General features: G+C 42.0%; 3 protein-coding genes across 3 annotated transcripts; 1 reads left to right on the forward strand and 2 right to left on the reverse strand.

Annotated features, from left to right (window-relative positions):
* Window positions 1–291: 291 nt before the first annotated feature.
* On the reverse strand, window positions 292–732 carry LOC124259127 (nematocyst expressed protein 3-like). The gene has a single exon (XM_046693221.1). The coding sequence runs from the start codon at window positions 730–732 to the stop codon at window positions 292–294; it is 441 nt and encodes a 146-aa protein (XP_046549177.1).
* Window positions 733–806: 74 nt separating this feature from the next.
* On the forward strand, window positions 807–7433 carry LOC124259109 (EGF-like repeat and discoidin I-like domain-containing protein 3). Its single transcript, XM_046693203.1, has 9 exons — window positions 807–1662; window positions 2891–2963; window positions 3812–3898; window positions 4340–4441; window positions 5384–5573; window positions 5880–5993; window positions 6152–6316; window positions 6486–6622; window positions 7243–7433. The coding sequence occupies exons 1-9, from the start codon at window positions 1595–1597 to the stop codon at window positions 7396–7398; spliced, it is 1092 nt and encodes a 363-aa protein (XP_046549159.1). The 5' UTR covers window positions 807–1594; the 3' UTR covers window positions 7399–7433.
* A 1776-nt stretch (window positions 7434–9209) lies between these two features.
* LOC124259128 lies at window positions 9210–18592 on the reverse strand. Its single transcript, XM_046693222.1, has 9 exons — window positions 18525–18592; window positions 18249–18315; window positions 17205–17291; window positions 14703–14804; window positions 13606–13795; window positions 12493–12609; window positions 11854–12018; window positions 10303–10458; window positions 9210–9409 (listed from the first exon to the last, which is right to left on the reverse strand). Exons 1-8 carry the CDS (start codon window positions 18590–18592, stop codon window positions 10361–10363), a joined length of 894 nt encoding a protein of 297 aa, XP_046549178.1. The 3' UTR covers window positions 9210–9409; window positions 10303–10360.
* Window positions 18593–20128: the final 1536 nt, after the last annotated feature.

Here is a 20128-nt window from a genome sequence, read left to right on the forward strand (position 1 = left end):
TCTGTAAATGATTCTAAGACCGTACACCATTGCTGTAGTGCGTATCTGCTACGTTTTCTAAATTATTTCCTACTATATCCGTACATACGCCGATACGGCCCTTATCTGGAGCCCTGTATTATATGGTTTTAAGCCAGTTTTGGCAAGAGGTTCCTGTGAAAAAGATTTGGAAACATTTGTCTCCTATGTTTCAACCGCGGAATATTTCAACCGTCAGGTTTGTCTTTTGTATCCGTAACTTCGAGACAAGTGAGGAGGCTAGGTTACGCGTCGTTGGATATCTTGCAATAGTTAAGCCATATCGTAATAGGGAGCACCATCTGGGGAATCCGAACAAGCCATATCGTAGTAGGGAGCACCATCTGGGGAATCCGAACAAGCCATATCGTAGTAGGGAGCACCATCTGGGGAATCCGAACAAGCCATATCGTAGTAGGGAGCACCATCTGGGGAATCCGAACAAGCCATATCGTAGTAGGGAGCACCATCTGGGGAATCCGAACAAGCCATATCGTAGTAGGGAGCACCATCTGGGGAATCCGAACAAGCCATATCGTAGTAGGGAGCACCATCTGGGGAATCCGAACAAGCCATATCGTAGTAGGGAGCACCATCTGGGGAATCCGAACAAGCCATATCGTAGTAGGGAGCACCATCTGGGGAATCGGAACCCAAGTCTTCGTGGTGACTAGATGATAATATGTCCTTTCCATTGACCAACAAGATGTTCATTGCACAGCATTATTTATACCCTGCTCAGTGGACCAGTGTGCTCCAAGCTGACCATTGGGCGCTAGAAGGATAACAACCATCCTACCGGGTACCCATTGACTGCTGGGTAACCGTGGCATATTTCGAACATAGTCACTTGGACACCACATGTATCACATGTGAACAGCCTAATCACAAAGCCCAAAGGTAAATCGATTATTTTGATAATTATTGTAAATGCAGGAAAAAATCCGTTTAAACATTGCGTATAAAATTAGTTTGATCATATTTTGAAGCTGACATTTTTATGTACTTTCACTATTAAATATATACATTATTCATTTGTACTTTGATTTGTCCAAGCGGGAAACAATAGCATATGACTCACGCAGTACCAGCGATGCGAAGAACTTGGCAGACGACAGCAACAAACAACATTAAAGACGCCATGATGGTAACACGAGCGCAATATTTTCAAGTTCCAAGTTTTGAGAAACGGAAGGGATGTGATATAAAACCCGGGTACTTCTGTCGCGACACAATGAGTGCTGGGAAGGTCCAGTGACATTTCACACGTCTCAGAAACACAACAATTTTCACCTTGAAAAAAAAGTCACCACAGACAGCGCGTGATAAACTACGACCCCAGAAAGTAGTTCCGGCTGAATTATCTGCCTACAGCGGACTGATGGACTAACAAATTGGTTACGTGTTAAGTCCAAAATGATAACTTTGATGCGCGTTTACCTTGCTAAGATACGAAAGGGTGATGAAATATGACACAGAAGGAAAGGGATGACGATAGGCTTGCGTTTGAAGTACCAAGAAAATCACAAGAAATTTGAGTGCAAGGTGTAGCATTTTCATCACGGAACATTTCAAAATGGCGTCCGCGTGGTATTCGACATGTCTCCTGGCTGCAGTTGTTTTATCTGTCAATGGAGCGAGCCAGTAAGATTTGTTATTCATTTACAGTATATCATGACAAATTAGGTGATGTGTCTCATAGTAACTTCTATACTAACGTATATTCACCTCAAGTAACATAGTATTCACTACATGTTCAAGCAACCGCGATGATCCGGGTTTGAATTGATCTTCAGCAACCCATGGTGTCCAGCAACCCGCACCAGCAATATATGGCGGTGGTTGTCGGGTAGAATGTAGAGGTCGACGATAACGGGATCGGGTGATCTGGCTCGCTGACTTGGTTGACACATGTCATCGTATCCCAATTGCGTAGATCGATGTTCTTGCTGTTGATCACTGAATTTTGTGGTCAGGACTCGATTATTTACACCGCCATAGTGAGTGAGTGAGTTTAGTTTTACGCCGCACTCAGCAATATTCCAGCTATATGGCGGCGGTCTGTAAATAATCGAGTCTGGACCAGACAATCCAGTGATCAACAGCATGAGCATCGATCTGCGCAATTGGGAACCGATAACATGTGTCAACCAAGCAAGCGAGCCTGACCACCCGATCCCGTTAATCGACGACAAGCATGGGTTACTGAAGGTACATTCTAACCCGGACCTTCACGGGTACCACCGCCATATATTGCTGAGTGCGGCGTAAAATTAAACTCATTCACTCACTCACATGTTCAAGGCGGACACTAGTGAACTAGTGTCTAACGCGCGTTGTTGTGCAGAGTTATGTCCCTTAGCTGCCAGGAACAGCTGGTTGTTGGGTCGACTCCCATAGCCTCGATAATGATCCTTGGTTTGTGGGGCGGTGGGGTAGCCTAGTGGTTAAAGCGTTGGCTTGTCACGCCGAAGACCCGGGTTCGAATCCCCACATGGGTACAATGTGGGAAGCCCATTTCTGGTGTCCCCCCGCCGTGATGTTGCTGGAATATTGCTAAAAACGGCGTAAAACCATACTCAGTCAGTCAGTCCTTGGTTTGTCCCTGCCTAATGCAAGACTTTCTAACGTGGAATTTAATACTGAACTTTAGGCAACAAAAGCCAAAATACTCGGACTTGCAGTTTTTGAAATACAATGTACCAATCGGTCTTCTGTTGGGAACCTAGAGTTTGCGCCAGGTTTCAGGTTAAACGAGCCCTTACACAAAGTCGTATTGTTATGTATGAGTTGTAAACATTCATGTGCTGCTTTTTGTGGACGAATAATGAATTTATTTAGAAGAGTAACAGTCACAAACTATTTATTGTAGGTTTACGCCCATCGTTGACCGCTTTCCGAGTATGGAATTCGTCACCGGATCGAACGGAAGCATGACGTTAGAGGTTAGAATGGCAAAAAAAACCCTGGAACTTCTGGTTGCGCCAACGTTGATTTATATATGCAAGGATACTATATGATTAAGAAAGATTATCAAAATATATGAATGTTGGGAAAGCCAAGTTTGCTCTTCACGCCGAAGGTCGGGTTCGAAACCCCACATGGGCACAGTGTGTGAAACCCATTTGTAATGCCTCTTGCCTTTTGAATATGTATTGTTTATAGGTGAGGTGAGGTGAGGTGAGGTGAGGTGAGGTGAAATTGGGTTTAACGTCGTGCTTGAGAATATTTCGCTCATATGACGACGTGCATGCGTGTGTATGTGTATGTGCGGCTGCTTGTACTAGCCTAGACTGAAGCTGGTTTTATAGTGCTAGCCCACTGAGATACCATGCCGCAGTGAAGCATGAATACCCCACTCAGACACATTATACTGACTCCGAGCCGACCAGTCCTTGTTGTACCCATTAATGCCGAGCGCCAGGCAGGGACCAACAAGTACCATATTTTAACGTCTTTTGGTATGACGCGGTCGGGGATCGAACCCGCGACCTTCCGCTCTCCGGGCGGACGCTCTAACCACTACACCACGGAGGCGGTCGTATTGTTTATAATAGCTATGAGCAGCCAATTCATTAACTAACTTCTTACACAAGGCATATTTTCCTTTGGGCCAATTCCAATGTGAAATCCTACAGGGATTAAAGTAAACGGGTGCAGTTTGGACACAGTTATAAGGAGCTAACAATTTTGGAGGGGCTTTTTTCAGAGACGAGTACAAGAAATGAATACAAATGTTATCGTATGATCACACACATACAAGATAATACGACAAATACTTGTTTTGTATCAGGCCCAGATGCCTGGCAACGTGTCGATCATCACATCTGATGGCCACACCGTCTACTACAAGAACGTCGACCTCCTCAAGATCATCAGGGTAGGTACATCTGTTTTAGAATTGGTCTTCAGCAGCCCAAGCTTGTCGTATGAGGCGACTGATGGGATCGGGTGGTCAGGCTCGTTGACTTGGTTGATACATGTCATCGTGTCTCAATTGCGTAGATCGATGCTCATTCTGTTGATCACCGAATTGTCTGGTCCAGACTCGATTAATTACAGACCGCCGCCATATAAGTGGAATTTTCCTGAGTGGGATGTTGAACACATAAAGCATTTCAGTTCTTTCTGTGCATGACGGCTTTTTCAGAAGAACCCCACCATCAGCCGTGAAGTTGTGGGATAGCCTGTCCGTTTAATTACATAGTAAAACTTTCTGTCCATAGTCTTGTACATAGCTGTGGATATGTGAAAACACATTATGTGTTGTTCATTAAACAAATCAATCTTTGTCATGATGCACTTCCCCCGTGCCATTCAGCTGGTCAACGCCACCCCTCCTATCTGGGACGACTATGGGACATACGGCTACGTTGGATCCTTCTTGGGACTACAAAAAATATCAGCTTTCATCCACGCGAAGGTAGGGGGATTTTAAAGTTTTCTTTTTTTGCTGTTTGTCTGATCCATGACTTTATCTAATCACTATATTAGTATCTCCTGTCACTATGTGAATTCTGACAGCTGTGTGCCATCAGATCCAAGTATATGCCATACGTTGGAATGTAGTTAAACAAAATGCAATAATGTGTATATTCTACCCGCGAAGATCAAGGTTAGAAATAGTTTCAATGACCCATGCTTGTCAGGCTCGCTGACGTGGTTGACACGTCATCGTATCTCAGTTGGAAAGGTCCATGATCATGATACTGATCACTGGATTGTCTGCTCCGTATTCGATCATTTGCAGGAAACCGCTATATAGCATATAGCTTAAGACAACATACAAACGAAATGTGTTTATTTCTAAGCTTTCACCTTTAACATTCCTGCTGTTGAAAATGAGAGGCAGATGGACGAATGATCTCCCTAGTATTAATTTTAGGCAAAAGGAATATGCCGATTTTTAAGCAGTTGGTTAAAGAGAAAATTATAAACTTTAAATCTTAATTTGACCAAAAATAGAGACGTCATAAAAGACTTGTTAGGCTAACCAGTTAGCCGAATTACTTTAAACTCAAGGTCAAAACCACAAGTATAATACCTGAAACAAGTACATCTCCACTGAAAAACGATTTTTGGTATGTGTCGTTTTCCGCCACCATGAAACATTGTATTTTGGTCTTTAGTAAAGGTCCGGGTTAGAATGAACCATCAAGTAACCCATGCTTGTTGTAAGAGGCGACTAACGGGATCGGGTTATTTACAGAACGCCGCCTTATAGCTTGAAAATTGCTGAGTGCGGCGTAAAACTAAACTCACTCACTTACTCTTATTAAGAAATGCAAGTGGATCTGTCAGCACTCAGTCTGTTTTATTGCTCTGATGGTGATCAATGAGATATCTACTCCCCTGACCTTTGCAGGATCCCGAGGATCGTGGCATGACGTACACCGTGATAGCTGGGGACCTCCCCGTGGGGATCAGTCTGGACCCTCTCACTGGGGAACTGAAGGGTGTGGCCCCCGACCTTGACGCCACCTACGTCGTGACGGTCCGCGTAACCAATACCCTGGGTGCCTTCGCAGACGCAATCTTCAAAATTGCTGTCAAAAGTAATGTAGCTTTGGTTCCTGTTACCCGATTTCAACATTTTGGATGGTGGGGTAGCCAAGTGGTTAGAGCGTCCCCTCGTTACGCCAAACACCCGGGTTCTTTACCCCACCCGAGTATCCCCCGCCGTGATATTGCTGGAATAATGCCACAAGCGGCGTAAAATCATACTCGCTCACGATTTCAAGATTGGCCAATTTTAACTTGTTCACAATTGTTTTAATCCTGGAAAGTCTATTTAGAGTGTAATGTGCAAATGTTTTTTTATGAATGCTCTACATTAATATTGTAATTGTATGTATTTCCAGATTCCCATGTCTGCATGGACAGTCCGTGCCTGCACGAGAGCACCTGTGAAGAACACAAAGGAACATTCCGATGTGACTGTCTCCATCCCTATGGCGGGAAACTGTGCGAGCTGAGTATGTTCCTATAATGGGATGACGACTTTGTGGATAGACGTAATATCTCCAGAAATCCCTGATTATATCTTGATAGAGAAATATTACCACCGAGAGATATTCAATGTCTTGGCAACCTTGTGTTGTACCCTTATGATTTATGTATTTGTCCATTTCAGACTGCACAGGTAACGCTCTTGGAGTGTCTCAAAGTGTTAAGACGGTCCATAATGCTCAAATGTCGGCGTACCTCACTTACACTACGTACAGCGCATCCGACGGAAGGATCGGAGGGAAGGGATGGTTCGGAGTTGGGGAGCACTCCTGGCTCCAGATCGATCTAGGTGAGCTAAACTCTCGCCAAGTTGACGTCAGATGAGAGTACGGTCTGTTGTTTATGACTTTGGGAGAGTTCCGGACTTCCAGGTGATCTAAACCCTTCGCCAAGTCAATATCTGACCAGGTATAACAAATTATTGGACCGTCTCTCAGTACACTCTTCTATGTTGCTAGGCAACCAGACGTTGATCCACGGCGTGCAGATGCAAGGCCAAGACGGCAACTACTACACCTCCAAGTACCTAGTCCAGTACAGCCTCGACGGCAGTCATTTCCACAACTACACCAACCCCTTCAGCGGCGTCGTGGAGGTAACTGCGTTCAGTACCGGGATACTTAGCATCAATTTACTTACAAGGTTGTTGTGTTTTTAGGAATTTCAGATCTGTATTTAAAACACCATGATTACACCTTGCCAAGCGGTCAAATGCAACATATGTTATTTGGGATTACACTTTCTTAGTAAAGTACAGATTCTTGTAGTTTTGTTGGGTTGAGTCCCATCCAGGATTCGAAGACGATTTCTGGTGTCCCCCGACGTGATATTGCTGGAATATTGCTAAAAGCGGCGTAAAACCATACTCACTCACTCTTTTATGAGATGTTATGGAGTTTGGCAGAATTCACACAGGGAGGTATCGTATCGGCTCAATAGAATTTACTCAATGAGACAACCCGTGAAGAATTGATCTTCAGTAACCCATGGCTTGTAAGAGGCGACTAACAGGATCGGGTGGTCAGGCTCGCTGACTTGGTTGACACATGTCATCTTGTTCCCAATTACATAGGTCGATGCTTATGCCGTTGATCTCTGGATTGTCTGGTCCAGACTGGATTATTAACAGACCGCCGCCATATAGCTGGAATATTGCTGAGTGCGGCGTAAAACTAAACTCACTCACTCACTTAACTATATTAACGTTTCTTGCAGGAACTTGTAGGGTCGACCTCGGCTGCAGTGGTCACCAGCTACCCCGGCAGGACATTGCCGCTGCTGACCCGTTACGTGAGACTGGTGCCTACAGACTGGAACAAGTCCTACATGCCAAACATGAGAGTGGAGTTGCTGGGATGTCACTTGTACTAGATCTTCGCATAGAATAAACATGATTAATGTTTTAATTGCTGCCTTCTTTCTTGGGTGACCCGGTCATCTACGGCGCTTGAATTCGTTGCCTTTGCGAAGAAATCAAGGCGACAAGTGAGACCGCCTCAGCTGTTTCATATTTAGATCTATGCATAAAGATTCAGAGTCAAAATCTCTCCACAAGGCTGTATGGTTGATTTAAACGTCCCAATTGTCAACTTCCCTTTAATGTCGAGCAGTATTCAAAACGTCTGAGGTACAGTGGAAAATGCTCTTGCTCAGACTGACTGACTGAGTTTGGTTTTACGCCGCTTTTAGCAATATTCCAGCAATATCACGGCGGGGACCAGAAATGGGCTTCACTCATTGTACCCATGTGGGGATTCGAACCCGGGTCTTTGGCGTGACGAGCCAACGCTTTAACCCTAGACTAGACAAGATTCGATTTGTTTACCAACAACATCGTACAGCTGTAATGCTGCTGAAACAAACATATGCAATCTTATTTTCGTATGAATGGTGAAAGGGTTACTTTGTGTCCCTTATGAGCGCCAAGGTCCTTTGGCCGTAGTTTCGAATCCAAGGCTGGTGTTTGATTCTTGGATGTTCAGTATTATTAGCGTATTATTGGATTTATACGAATAAACCTGCATCACATGAGTGAGTGAGTATGGTTTTAAGCAGCTTGTAGCAATATTCCAGCAATAACACGGCAGTTGAGATCAATAACTGGTTTCACAAAATGATCCCATGTAGGCATTCGAACCCGGGTTATGTACAGCAGTGGTGACGTAGTGCAGACATCATATTTGATGAAAAAATTGAAAAATCCATGAGGATTATGAGATCACACACTACATTTGAGGCTTCTCCGTATGACTAGTATATGTAAACACATGAAAACTGGATTTGCTCCAAAAAATAATAAAATCCCAACCTTATCAAAATGTTACTAGGTTGAAAACACTGGACAGTTGAGGTCTAGACCTAACTAGATATCCGCCTCAATTACATCAATGTTGAATGACCATTTCTTGTTTGTTATTTTTTCAGCAATTTTCAAACGTAGGCGTGTACTTTCTTTTTCCCCTCAGTATGTTTATTAATGAACAACAAGATAGTAATGCGTGTTTATATTCAAGTGAGTTTATCAGTCTTTCTGGAAATACAAACAGGAAGCTATCTCCATGATATCATTTGGATGCACAACAGATGTTTGTTGAGAATACAGATCGTGTAACATCGTTCTTACGCCACACAGACACATTATACTGACTCCGAGCCGACCAGTCCTTGTTGTACCCATTAATGCCGAGCGCCAGACAGGACCAACAAGTACCATATTTTAACGTGTTTTGGTATGACGCGGTCGGGGATCGAACCCGCGACCTTCCGCTCTCCGGGCGGACGCACTAACCACTACACCACGGAGGCGGCCAACTCGTTAGAACATTTCTTAGGGTGAGTGAGTGATTTTGGTTTAACGCCGCTTTTAGCAATATTCCAGCAATATCACGGCGGGGGACACCAGAAATGGGCTTCACACATTGTACCCATGTGGGGAATCGAACCCGGTCCTTCGGCGTGACGAGCGAACGCTTTAACCACTAGGCTACCCCACCGCCCCCATTTCTTAGTGTCCTGTATGTCCTCATCATCATCATCATCATCATCATCATCTTTATTTATATTCTTTTTCTTATTACACTCGCTCACTCACGTACAATTAAGCCTCTGTCGAAAAACATTACGGCGAGCTTTGTGAAAATGTTTTGCAATGTTATCGCCAGGAAGGACAACAAGATCATGGGTTACACGGTTATCAGTTTAATCTGTAGCTCTGTGCTGACATGGTTTATGTATGGCTAGTAGTAGATGTCGCAGCCGAATATGTCGACTCTCATGCAGGGATAAAACCCGTGCCGTAGCTGAGGGGCAGGAAACGTACATAGCGAGTGGTCAGCACTGTGGGTAACAGCGTCTCTGTTACCGTACTGTTGCCCTCCATCTTCTGTAACAAAATAATCGAGAAAGTTAATTTGACTGTTTTGTTTTATTTACTTTTTGGCTCGTCACGCCGACGACCCGGGTTCGAATCCCCACATGGGTACAATGTGTGAAGCCCATTTCTGGTGTCCCCCGCCGTGATATTGCTGGAATATTGCTAAAAGCGGCGTAAAACCAAACTCAGTCAGTCAGTCAGACACACTCCGGCACAGCGATGACTTAACATAACATCACTGCCACAGGCTAATTTGCATATCACGTGACCGGACTTTTCTCTTGTTTGTAATCAAACGCGCTTATTCATAATAAGAAGAGACTGGACTCACGAAAGCTTTTCGGCGCTCTCTTCATAATGTTTTACATTGTTACATATATATTCTTCCACAACTGCGACAGTAAGGTCTATGACAGTATTTAGATATCAAACTGTCTGCATCGTTTGCTCTCCATCAGCTTCGATGACAGGACGTGGAGCCGTACAACCAATGTAAACAAAGGATCGCTACGCAAATCGAAATAGTGTTACATGTTTTAGGATAATTTCTCAATGAAACTAAACCATTCTATCAAAGATGTTTAATTAGTTGTGTAGACTCGTCAAAAATAAAAGAGTCGAGAAATATGTAAATTATATTGAATGGACGGTGCAAGATGTGACGAATCGTCACATTTTTCTGGCCTGTGGCATAGATACTATGCTGGCTTGCCGCATGGAACTCGCTGACTTGGTTGACACATGTCATCGATTCCCAATTGCGCAGATCGATGCTCATGCTGTTGATCACTGGATTGTCTGATCCAGACTGGATCATTTACAGACCGCCGCCATATAGCTGGAATATTGCTAAGTGCGACGTAAAACTAAACTCACTCACTCACTCACTGAACACGTCTTACCAGGACGACGGGTGAGGCTGTGGAGTTTGCTGCAGGTGCCTGTGTGTAGTTGAGGAAGTTAGTGACCGTCCCTGCTGTGTTGCAGCTGGTAGAGACCGGTGTAGAGGTTGGTTGTGATCCCCTCCATCAACATGCGGTGGACGAGCCTCAGCTGACCTTGGGGGATAACATTATAAGGAGCTGTAATAGTTGTGGTAGTGGGTTCGTGAGTGAGTAGATTTCACATTTATTCATTTTAACACTTTGAACTACATACTAACAGAGACAACAAAACAATCATAGTGGCACCAATAGTCGGAAACAGGCGCGCAGCAAGCCAATTTCTTCGTGTAAGCTAGATAGCTTGCAAACCGTCTTAATTAGATAGTATTGAGGGCTTGCCAAACCTTTTTAACAACAATCAAGTGTAAGCCCGGGCTTTGTTTTATAATGGTAGCTACGCCCCTGGTAAATAATAGTGGAAGCTGTAGTATTGGCAGTAGTAGGAGTAATAGTAGCAGCTGCAGCAGGAGGAGTATTAGTAGTAGAGAAAGCGGTAGTAGTAGTAGTAGCAGCAATAATAGTTAGGGGTAGTAGTAGTAGTAATGGTAGTAGCAGTAGTAGTAGTAGTAGTAGTAGTTGCAGCAGGGTAGTAGTAGTAGTAGTAGTAATAATAGTTGCAGCAGGGTAGTAGTAGTAGTAGTAGTAGCAATAATAGTTGGCAGTAGTAGTAGTAGTAGTATTTAGTAGTAGTAGTAGTAGTAGTAGTAGTAGTAGCAATAGTAGCAATAGCTGCAGCAGGGGTAGAAGTAGTACAAATTACGCGTAGTAGTACACACAAAAGCAAATAGCTGGTGTATGGCAGTATATTGAGAGGTTCTAGCAGCAGTCTTTCTTAGTTTCTCATATTAGAGATCAAAGGTAAGTAGTATGGCAAAAACCCAAATGAGTTTGATTGAGGTGAGTATTTATTTGGTTGCAGCGAAGACAAGGAATTACATAAAATAGTAGTAGTAGTAGTAGTAGTAGTAGTAGTAGTAGCAATAATAGTTGCAGCAAGTAGTAGTATTAGCAATAATAGTTGCAACAGGGGTAGTAGTAGCAATAATAGTTGTAGTAGTAGTAGTAGTAGTAGCAGCCAAGAAAATAGAAGCAGTCGTAGTAGTAGCAGTAATAGTAGCAGCAGTAATAGTAGTAGTAGTTGTAGTAGTTAGTAGTAATTGTAAGTAATAGTTGCAGCAGCGGTAGTAGCAGTAGCAGTAGTAGTAGTAGCAGCAGTAGTAGTAGTAGTAGTAGTAGTAGTAGTAGTAGAGTAGTAGTAGTAGTAGTAGTAGTAGTAGCAGCAGCAGCAAGCAGTAGTAGCAGTAGTAGTAGTAGCAGTAGTAGCAGCAGCAGCAGCAGTAGTAGCAGAAGTAGTAGTAGTAGTAGTAGCAGCAGCAGTAGTAGCAGCAGCAGTAGTAGCAGCAGCAGTAGTAGTAGTAGCAGTAGTAGTAGTAGTAGTAGTAGTAGTAGTAGCAGTAGTAGTAGTAGTAGTAGTAGTAGTAGTAGCAGTAGTAGTAGTAGTATAGTTACCGAGATCCACCTGGAGCCAGGAGCGCTGGTCTATCCCACACCACCCCTTCCCGTTCAGACGGCCATCAGAGGCAAAGCTGGTGTTTTGACTCCGATACGCAGACATCTGTGCGTCGGGGATGAGCTTGTGATGGGCGTCTACCCCGAATGATGTTTCATTACATGCTGAGGGAGACATGAGACATGAATATAACCCATGTGGGACACTGGCAATTGATAGAGAATGATAATTCCAAAGACGTGAGGTCTTCTACTCAAAACACCTCAAAGAACACCTACAATTAGAAAGTTGGGTGTTCCAGTACCCATCAGCCATGGCAGATCAACTATAGTCAAGTTCTTACATTCCTCTTGAGTCGTTTATGAATATTTCTTGGGACGTGTTTTCAATTTTGCTTTTGCCAAATCAACACATACAAAAAAAGGATAATAATGGAAAATGGCCAAGAATATCACTGACGAAGCTCATCATACCACAAAATGACCACTCCATTTATCCCAACAAATCCGGGACTTCGTTTCACAATCGTGAATGCTCAATGCTAAGGCTATCCTAATTATCTACTAATATGTATCAGTTTCAGTAGTGAGAGGGAGACCGGTCCTAAACTGTATGTATATGATGGCATTAACGCTCACCTTTCTCGCAATTCGTGCCACCGAAGACCCCGACACAGTTGCACTTGTAGAAGCCATTCCTATCCTCACAATGTCCGTCGTTCTCACACGGTGTCAGAAGCTTGCATCTGTCGGTATCTGAAGGGGGGATAAACTTTCGTAAACACGCGAGACGGTGGGGGTAGCCTAGAGGTTAAAGCGCCACGACACGACACGCCAAAGACCCAGGTTCAATTTCCAACATGAGTACAATGTGTGAAGCCCATATCTGGTGTCCCTCGCCGTGATATTGCAGGAATAATGCTCATAGCGACGTTGAACCCAACCCACACACCTTATAGTTCATATGACATTGCATCACGTCTCCAATCAAAATTGAGAATACAATGGGTGCAATGTGTGAAGCCCATTTCTGGTTTTACCCGCTGTGATATTGTCGGAATATTGAGGTGAGGTGAGGTGAGGTGAGGTGAAATTGGGTTTAACGTCGCGCTTGAGAATATTTCGCTCATATGACGACGTGCATGCGTGTGTATGTGTATGTGCGGCTGCTTGTACTAGCCCAGACTGAAGCTGGTTTTATAGTGCTAGCCCACTGAGATACCATGCCGCAGTGAAGCATGAATACCCCACTCAGACACATTATACTGACTCCGAGCCGACCAGTCCTTGTTGTACCCATTAATGCTGAACGCCAGACAGGGACCAACGAGTACCATATTTTAACGTCTTTTGGTATGACGCGGTCGGGGATCGAACCCGCGACCTTCCGCTCTCCGGGCGGATCGGAATATTGAGAAAAACGTCGGAAACCCCGAATCAGACAACTTGTTTATAAACACGCCAACACCAGGGCCACTTGTCACAAAGCGGTCGTAACTCTACGACCGTCGTAAGTACCGGTTATAACACAGCAGGGGCGGATACAGCTTATTGAGAAAGTGGGGGTGCACTCTTCATTTTCACGATAGTTTCTATGGTCATTTAATAAACTTCAAGGACAGAAAAAGAGGGGTGGGGATCGAGACTGATCATTCTCTTGCGTTGTCGTTTTCCATTGATATTAACCAGTGACCAACAATTACTTAAATCCCCAAATAACTAACTGTATATTTTTTTGACAGTAACAAATACCTTTCGTCTCAAACCGAAAGACAGCATCAGCATGCTTGTGTTGATTGTCAGATGCCCGGATTGTGACAACGTAATATGCGTTTTCGTCGGGAGCAAAGCCCCGGATGACACCTTTTCTGGGGTCAAGGACAATACCGGTTGGAAGGTCACCGGCAACGACGGTGTAGAGCAGTTCTTCCCCTTCCGGATCCTAAACAGATATTGATTCATATATTGTTAGGGTGGTCACTAGCATCAAGACTAGCCTGGAAATATGACTGGACACACCTATTATCCTCTTAATCGTCGTCATGAGGTACCTGCTACATTCATGAAATAGCTATACTAATATACAATACTACAAAAATAATGTATGTATGTATGTATGTATGTATGTATGTATGTATGTATGTATGTATGTATGTATGTATGTGTCTGTATGTATGTATGTATGTATGTATGTATGTATGTATGTATACATGTATGTATGTATGTATGTATATTGCGCTAGCTATGATGTACAAGGAGTACGCTCAAAGCGCTAACAGGGGCGGTGGGGTAGCCTAGTGGTTAAAGCGTTCGCTCGTCACGCCGAAGACCCGGGTTCGATTCTCCACATGGGTACAATGTGTGAAGCCCATTTCTGGTGTCCCCCTTCGTGATATTGCTGGAATATTGCTAAAAGCGGCGTAAAACCAAACTCACTCACTCACTCAAAGCGCTAACATTATTATCCCGCCCAATGGATGAGTGTGCACTACAACCGAAGTTGCCTGTGAGGCGCTAGAACCTCAACAGTCATATCTCATCCCTCCGATACCCATTCACTGCTAGATGTCCTAGAAACTAAATTTTGTGTTATTTAATCGTGTGTAGGTTAATAGTAAAGGAGAAACGTATATAGAAAAATAGATTTGTGAAGGAACTATTGTAAGGAATTCAAGAGACAGTTTGAATTCATTAATAGAACAATGCGAACAGATGAGCAGAGGGCAATGGAAGTCGTATGGTCATAGATATCATTTCGAGGTAATGGCTGCGTTCAGTTGTACACGGAACCCTCTTAAACAGAGCAATAGCATAAAATATGAATTATGAATGAGGACATGACCTGGTACCTTGGCGTTGAGCGTTATGTTGACGTAGTCCCCGCCGTTGTATTTGCCGAAGAAGCCAACAGCTGACGGGACGCCCCAAACTGGCGGGAAACTCTGCATGATCTGGAAGAGACCTCTGATATACAAGTATCATACTACAGAACAATTTTATTGTTTAGTCTATATGCGTACAAGAGCCAGTTGTGCTGAGAAAAGATGACGCAATATATGACTTACATAATATACATATCAAGTTAAATAACATTCAAAATTCATCCAACAAAACTGAAAGAAAAATGTCAAAGAACACAGTGGTTGAAAAAAGTTAAAGTAGCTCATTTCTAATGGTGGACGCACATTGACTTGCCGCCATGGGCAAAATGTGCACGATGCCCTAAAAATATGTGTTTGGTAGTATCTGGACAGAATCGTTGCAAGTCAATTAACAGAAAGCAAAACAGACATTTTTACTGATGGTTGAAATAACTGAATGCTCTTATACCCCTAAGCGTCAAAGACGTTGTTTGACGACCGAAAAATTAAGCATATGCATAGGTATCTAGTTTGAAACACAACGTCACATTGCAGACGCCTAATATGGCATCAGCCAAAACGTGATGAGCTTGGATCAGCTACTCCGCGGCATGCAGGTGGTCGACAGCGTTCCACCACAGAGCGGGCGAGAAGACCACAGAGCGGGCGAGAAGAGGGGCTTCCCGTGGCATCATTACGTCTTCATTTAATGTCTGTCACCACACTCAGAAGTAACCTACGGAACGAGTGGCGTTAGCGTTTCTACTTCGACGGCATTTAATCGTCTCCCGTAAGGCTGGCATGCATTGGTATCCCAATGTGTAGGACTTCATCTCCGTGAGGCTGGTCTCCGGTCACCGAGGTCATGCACTTGCTTCCCAAAAATCCGACATCGCAGGGAGGCGCGTCAATTAACACCGTGACTGGTTCTTAGCACCACTCACTGATGAATCGGGAAACAAAACCTCACAGATCCTCAGGCCGAAAAGTGGCTCAGATCAAAAGGAGGCAATTTCAGGATTCCACTTCTAATGTGTTGTATGTTACGTACTATTGTTCATATCTTACACGCTCCGTGTTGTATTTTATGTATAATTGTTGATAATGTTACATGTAATGTGTTGTATGTTACGTACTATTGTTCATATGTTACACGCTCCGTGTTGTATTTTATGTATAATTGTTGATAATGTTACATGTAATGTGTTGTATGTTACGTACTATTGTTCATACGTTACACGCTCCATGTTGTATTTTATGTATAATTGTTGATAATGCTATTGTTACATGTAATGTAATGTTGACATGTGTTGTATGTTACGTACTATTGTTCATATCTTACACGCTCGTGTGTTGTATTTTATGTATAATTGTTGATAATGTTACATGTAATGTGTTGTATGTTACGTACTATTGTTCATACGTTACACGCTCCGTGTTGTATTTTATTTATAATTGTTGATAATGTTACATGTAATGTGTTGTATGTTACGTACTATTGTTCATACGTTACACGCTCCGTGTTGTATTTTATTTATAATTGTTGATAATGTTACATGTAATGTGTTGTATGTTACGTACTATTGTTCATACGTTAAACGCTCCATGTTGTATTTTATGTATAATTGTTGATAATGTTACATGTAAGGTGTTGTATGTTACGTACTATTGTTCATACGTTACACGCTCCGTGTTGTATTTTATTTATAATTGTTGATAATGCTACATGTAATGTGTTGTATGTTACGTACTATTGTTCATACGTTACACGCTCCATGTTGTATTTTATGTATAATTGTTGATAATGTTACATGTAATGTGTTGTATGTTTACATGTAATGTGTTGTATGTTATGTACATGTAATGTGTTGTATGTTACGTACTATTGTACTCCGTGTTGTTTTATTTATAATTGTTTATAATTGTTGATTGTTACATACGTTACACGCTCCGTGTTGTATGTTTATATTATAATTGTTGATAATGATAATTACATGTAATGTGTTGTATGTTACGTATTGTTATACGTTACACATGTTGTATTTTTGTTCATTGTTGATAATGTTACATGTAATGTGTTGTATGTTACGTACTATTGTTCCACGCTCCGTGTTGTATTTTATTTATATTGTTTAATGTTACATGTAATGTATGTTGTTGATAATGCATACGTTACACGCTCCATGTTGTATTTTATGTATAATTGTTGATAATGCTACATGTAATGTGTTGTATGTTATGTACTATTGTTCATACGTTACACGCTCCGTGTTGTATTTTATGTATAATTGTTGATAATGTTACATGTAATGTGTTGTATCTGATGTATATTATTGTTCATACGTTACATGTAATGCGCTGTATACTATATATTGATATTCAGAAATTACATGTTGTATGTCGTATGTTATGTTTCACATAAAACATTTAATCTGTTATCTGTAAAACGTGAATCATCATATGTATATTGCATGTATTTTGTGTTCTCACCTTGATGAAGTAGAGGAGATCAAAGTCATGATACAGCACCGTCCCCCCAGTTCCAGGTCTCAGATACACACTGCCAGAAGAACCCGCCTGTAACACATGGAATCGGTTTAACGTTTAACTTTTAACTCATCACATCTGATCTACAATAATATACACCAATACAGGAACACTCCACTTTAACCTCTTAATGATGTCCCGGGTGGAGACATCTGGGGCTGCAAAACACGGTCCAGTAAACAACGTTTATAACGAACTGACGGATATAACGAACTGACGGATATAACGAACTGACAGATATAACGAACTGACGAATATAACGAACTGACGGATATAACAAACTGATGGATATAACGAACTGACGGATAACGAACTGACGGATATAACGAACTGACGGATATAACAAACTGACGGATATAACGAACTGACAGATATAACGAACTGACGAATATAACGAACTGACGGATATAACGAACTGACGGATGTAACAAACTGACGAATATAACGAACTGACGGATATAACGAACTGACGAATATAACGAACTGACGGATATAACAATGTCATGTTGACAATTTGAATAAAAAATGCGCCATTTGTAACAGAATGTATCGGGCGTTAAAGAACGTAATAATGACATTTCAACGGCATGATGTATTTTCCCATACTGTTAAAAAAGTTTGTAAAACATTCAGTTGCATATATTTCAAACAAAAACGAGGATTTTACAACTTTTAAGAAATAGTGTTACCAATAGCTTGACCCTTCATTAATGACGCCGAGTATATAACAAACTACGGTTATTGAGTTCGATATAACCGGGGCGGTGGGGTAGCCTAGTGGTTAAAGCGTCCGCTCGTCACGCCGAAGACCCGGGTTCCCCACATGGGTACAATGTGTGAAGCCCATTTCTGGTGTCCCCCGTCGTGATGTTGTTGGAATATTGCTAAAAGCGGCGTAAAACCATAGTCACTCAATCACTCACTCGATATAACCGTAGCTTACTGGATGTACAATATGTGTGTCGAACAAGGAGATATTATGCTTACCCCAAATGTGATGTTACCATCTCCGTCCGTCTCCAGCACGATGTCTGGGTAATGGATTTCCAAGATACTGAATGGAGAAAAGTGTTAAAACTACAAGTGTTATAAAAACACAATAACAAAAATACGAAATAAGATTAGTTAAATATTTTATCGCAAAACACACCATACAGATAATCCTATCAGTCCCAGAATAGCATTATTTCTTGTAGAAATATATTTTGCTTCAAATCAAACATTTTTTAAAATGTTTTTAGCGTAAAAATATATAATACTTACCCGCCTTTTACCTGACTTTGAACACATCCTATCTGTAAAAGAACAACTAACAGGAAGATGGGTGCCATATTAGCAGCCTTGTATGAAACAGAACTAATGCAGGTGAGACATCACCTGCAGCGTTCGTGGAGGCTGTCGCCTTATCCCCCGACACAGGTATGTGGCTACCTGAGGGTAACGTACGCAGTAGGTAGATCTCACTCACATAGTGATAGACAGATGGAAGAACTCACACTCGGAGATTAAAATACATAGCACTCTCTCATAACCATAGTTACATTAAAGAAGATTAGGTCCTGTATTTTAGATTAATTGATATTTTGATATGCATTTTTGCATCTAGACAAAAAAAATCGAGTTTCATTAGGGGTAAGGCGAGGTGAGGAAATAAAGATCATCGTCGCATTCAACATTATTTCACTTACATACTTACTGCCTGTATTAGTCCGGACTAATGTGGGTTATATAGTGCACGCCCACTGTGATCATCATTGTATTTTAGCTTTAGTTCTAAACATTCTAATACCCGTGAAAATCTGGATTAGAATTGATCTTCAGTAACCCATGCTTGTCGTAAGAGGCGACTAACGGGATCGGGTGGTCAGGCTCGCTGACTTGGTTGACACACGTCATCGTACCCCAATTGCGTAGATTGATGCTCATGCTGTTGATCACTGGATTGTGTGGTCCAGACTCGATTATTTACAGACCGCCGCCATATAACTGGTATATTGTTGAGTGCGGCGTAAAACTAAACTCACTCACTAAACGATCCAACTCATATCGAATGGGAAAAGGGGATTTTACGAACTATTCCGAATGCGACATCGGTACCATCTGAAGCGCTCGTGAAATCTTCATCATCATCATCATCACAAAAACCGTAAATGTGTTCATCACAGATCAGGTAAATTATATTGGTAAATGGAGAAAAATAATTTAACAAAATAATGCGCTATTTATCCGATAATTATGCTGAAATATGTTTTCCACAATGTTCTATATTCACCATCCGAGAACGTGCTTCCTTTGAACGCTGTTAATTATATTTATGTTGTAAATGTTTTAAAATATGCATGATAGTTCCTTTACACAATTCAATTTAAAAAACCCTTAAATCTGATTAAACTAAGCAATCTACTTGGACACCCCCACCCCCACCCCACCCCTCCAAAAATAATAAAAAATGAAATAAATAGGCTCAAGTAGAAAGTTGAAAGGGTTGATAGGAGGGAGTTTAATTTGAAATATCCTTATCAGAGTGGGGAAACAAAGACGTTATTAATGACGACACGATCTCGGAATTAACGTTTGAAGATTTCTTGGAAAACGTCCACTTCTTCCGACTGAGGATTGCACACTGATTACGTAACATGTGAACATGCGTACAATTGGTTAAGCATACAAACTAACACATACCGTTATCTTTTAATGAAACCAAAGGTCATCTCAACTGCTCTTGTTACTTCGCTGATGGTAGATATGAGAGTGTATTCCTCCGCAGTTTAAAAAATACCGCCAACTGACTCCTGAACGGGGTCCGCTTGAAGAAATAGTTCGCAAAATTCTTCGCCATGTGAGAAGATTTGGAAACAAAGTTAGCA

Source organism: Haliotis rubra, unplaced genomic scaffold, assembly GCF_003918875.1.
Source record: "Haliotis rubra isolate DU_JTF1 unplaced genomic scaffold, ASM391887v1 Scf71, whole genome shotgun sequence".
Lineage (NCBI taxonomy): Eukaryota > Metazoa > Mollusca > Gastropoda > Lepetellida > Haliotidae > Haliotis > Haliotis rubra.

What these genes read in the sequence shown, in the direction of transcription:
- LOC124259128 (XM_046693222.1), bottom strand. Translation starts at nt 18,592, where the DNA reads ATGGCACCCATCTTCCTGTTAGTTGTTCTTTTACAGATAGGATGTGTT. An exon ending in ATCTCCTCTACTTCATCAAG is followed by an intron (nt 14,805 to 17,204) that starts GTGAGAACACAA and finishes GGTCTCTTCCAG; the next exon opens with ATCATGCAGAGTTTCCCGCC. An exon ending in CTGGCTCCAGGTGGATCTCG is followed by an intron (nt 10,459 to 11,853) that starts GTAACTATACTA and finishes TTATCCCCCAAG; the next exon opens with GTCAGCTGAGGCTCGTCCAC.
- LOC124259127 (XM_046693221.1), bottom strand. Translation starts at nt 732, where the DNA reads ATGAACATCTTGTTGGTCAATGGAAAGGACATATTATCATCTAGTCAC.
- LOC124259109 (XM_046693203.1), top strand. Translation starts at nt 1,595, where the DNA reads ATGGCGTCCGCGTGGTATTCGACATGTCTCCTGGCTGCAGTTGTTTTA. An exon ending in ACGGAAGCATGACGTTAGAG is followed by an intron (nt 2,964 to 3,811) that starts GTTAGAATGGCA and finishes GTTTTGTATCAG; the next exon opens with GCCCAGATGCCTGGCAACGT. An exon ending in ACCTCCTCAAGATCATCAGG is followed by an intron (nt 3,899 to 4,339) that starts GTAGGTACATCT and finishes CGTGCCATTCAG; the next exon opens with CTGGTCAACGCCACCCCTCC.